General features: G+C 40.5%; 1 protein-coding gene across 1 annotated transcript; it reads left to right on the forward strand.

The window, feature by feature from the left end:
* Positions 1-237: 237 nt before the first annotated feature.
* Positions 238-2,890, forward strand: LOC122922873 (gastrula zinc finger protein XlCGF17.1-like). Its single transcript, XM_044273627.1, has 2 exons — positions 238-294; positions 1,725-2,890. The coding sequence occupies exons 1-2, from the start codon at positions 261-263 to the stop codon at positions 2,669-2,671; spliced, it is 981 nt and encodes a 326-aa protein (XP_044129562.1). The 5' UTR covers positions 238-260; the 3' UTR covers positions 2,672-2,890.
* The last annotated feature ends 287 nt before the right edge of the window (positions 2,891-3,177 follow it).

A 3,177-nucleotide genomic window follows, 5' to 3' on the forward strand; every position in this document is an offset into this window, starting at 1 on the left:
ATCACAGAGCCTCCCCCTCACCCCCTGATACATGAGCAGAAGATCCTAGAACTCACCCACAAGATGATGGAGCTGCTGACTGGAGAGGTGACACTGCTGGGAATGCTGGGAAATTCTCCAGTAACAGCACTGGAGGGGTCTGGGTGATGACAGTGTCATTGTGTTGTCAGGTTCCTATAAGGTGTCAGGACGTCACTGTCTATTTCTCCATGGAGGAGTGGGAGTATATAGAAGGACACAAGGGTCTGTACAAGGAGGCCATGATGGAGGAGCACCAGCCTCTTATATCACAGGGTAAGAGCCGTCATGTGCAGTGTATACACGTATATGCAGTGATATGTAATGGAGGAGCACCAGCCTCTTATATCACAAGGTAAGAGCCGTCATGTGCAGTGTATACACGTGTGTGCAGTGACATGTAATGGAGGAGCACCAGCCTCTTATATCACAAGGTAAGAGCCGTCATGTGCAGTGTATACACGTGTGTGCAGTGACATGTAATGGAGGAGCACCAGCCTCTTATATCACAAGGTAAGAGCCGTCATGTGCAGTGTATACACGTGTGTGCAGTGACATGTAATGGAGGAGTACCAGCCTCTTATATCACAGGGTAAGAGCCGTCATGTGCAGTGTGTACACGTGTGTGCAGTGACATGTAATGGAGGAGCACCAGCCTCTTATATCACAAGGTAAGAGCCGTCATGTGCAGTGTATACACGTGTGTGCAGTGACGTGTAATGGAGGAGCACCAGCCTCTTATATCACAAGGTAGGACCCGTCATGTGCAGTGTATACACGTGTGTGCAGTGACATGTAATGGAGGAGCACCTGCCTCTTATAGCGGATCCTTTTCTATTCAGAATGCATTAGGACAAAACCGATCCGTTTTGGACAGCTTGTGAGAGCCGATGACGGATCTCACAAACGGAAAGACAAAATGCTAGTGTGAAAGTAGCCTAAGTCATTGGTGTCTCAATAAAATGTAAAAAAAATTGTATTAAAATTCTTGTCTGGCATCGGCTTTAAATTGCTAAATGTGACCATGTTGTCCATCACTTAAGCGATTATCTGCTTATCCCCTTCAGACTGAACGTGTGACTTCTAGCAATAACTGCATGTCCCAGAATGTTCCAGCTGCATTAGAGCGTGTTCACACAGGGCACATTTATTGTAGACATTTCCATGTATTGGGTTGTTTCTGCAGCAGGTGCATGGATTATTACAAGCCACATTCAGGGCAGCGGGACAGTCACAGAAATGTCTGCAGCTGATCTGCTCTGTGTGAACTTGCTGGTAGATAACCAGTGACTGATCTGTGCTGCTCTTATAATCTGTCCAAAAAGGGGGGATGTTAAGGTTCCACATATAGAAACAACAGGCAGGTTCTGCAGGGGCGGGGCTTACGATGCTCCATTGTTTCCAGACATGGTCAGGCTTTTCAAATTTTTTAGTTTTGTTAAGTCATTATTTACTGTGTGTAATAAAAGTCATGACCTGGTGTAAACCAGAATCCTGGACTTTGTCAGGAAGTTATAGAAGCTTTGTAAGGCTGGGATCACAAGTGCAGTTTTTTTTGGCCAAAGTCAGGAATGGATTCCAAATGAATGAACACTTCTCCTTCCTATTGGATCAACTTCCAGCCTAATTGGAATGTTATACGTTTGTCTACTCTGTAGTTTGCAGAAAAAAAACTTTAAAACAAATTTTCATTTTCATCTTAACAGAAAATCCCAGTAAGAAATGTGAAAATGTCATGTTACCACTAGATGAAGATATCCTGCAGCGCTCTTCAGGAGAAAACCTCATTACCCTTAATGTATATCCAGGACTTCACAGTACAGATCTGTCATATAATCCTCCTAATTATGAGGAACCTTCTTCTGACCAATTACAGATTGTTACTGCAAGTACAAGTCAGAAAAGGATTAAAAGGTTTCATTGTGGTAAAGAATCCACAAACAGCTCAGGACTTTCTACACACCGAAGACGTCACAAAGGAGAGAAAATGTATTCATGTTCAGAATGTGGGAAATGTTTCACACAGAAATCAAATCTTGTTAAGCATGAGAGAATTCACACTGGGGGAAAGCCGTATTCATGTTCAGAATGTGGGAAATGTTTTACAGAGAAATCCAATCTTGTTAAACATCAGAGATGTCACAAAGGAGAGAAAGCATATACATGTTCAGAATGTGAGAAATGTTTCACACGAAAATCAAATCTTGTTAGACATAAGAGATGTCACACAGGAGAGAAAGCATATTCATGTTCAGAATGTGGGAAATGTTTTAGACAAAAATCACATCTTGTTTTACATGAGAGAATTCACACAGGAGAGAAGCTATTTTCATGTTTAGAATGTGGGAAATGTTTCACACAGAAATCCAATCTTGTTATACATGGGAGAATTCACACTGGGGAAAAGCCATATTCATGTTTAGAATGTGGGAAATGTTTTACAGAGAAATCAAATCTTGTTAAACATGAAAGACGTCACACAGGAGAGAAAGCATATACATGTTCAGAATGTGGGAAATGTTTCACAAGGAAATCAAATCTTGTTAAACATGAGAGAAGTCACACAGGAGAGAAACCATATTCATGTTCAGAATGTGGGAAACGTTTTTCAGATATATCAAGCCTTCTAAAACATAAGAGGAATCACACATGAGAGAAGCTGCGATCAGAATGAGAAAAAATGTTTTGTTTCTAAAGCCATAATTAGGGGTCATTAGTGAAGTCACACAAGAGAGAAGCCATATGGCCACAATATAAGGAAACAATATATCACTGGGTCATAGACATTGTTTTCATTTCAGGTTGTATATTTGGATATAAAAGCTTAATTGATGTCACATAACGGCTTCTATAAAACATCTGATAAATCCTGTTTAGGAAGACATGTATTATTTTCATGACCTATATTTTAAACCTTGCAGCCCCGGAGGGTTTTTTGTATTTTCGTTTTTTACTCCCTGCCTTTCCAGGACTTTTTTATTTTTATGTTTACATAGCTGTATGATCGCTTGTTTTTTGCTGGACAAGATGCATTTTCTAACTCCACCATTTAATATTGCAAACTATGTAGTGGGGAGATGTAAAAAAATTCCATGTGGGGTGAAATTGTAAAAATAACACAGTTACGCAACAGTTTTATGTTTTGTTTTTACGGTGTTC

Source organism: Bufo gargarizans, unplaced genomic scaffold (assembly GCF_014858855.1).
Source record: "Bufo gargarizans isolate SCDJY-AF-19 unplaced genomic scaffold, ASM1485885v1 original_scaffold_1010_pilon, whole genome shotgun sequence".
NCBI classification, from domain to species: Eukaryota; Metazoa; Chordata; class Amphibia; order Anura; family Bufonidae; genus Bufo; species Bufo gargarizans.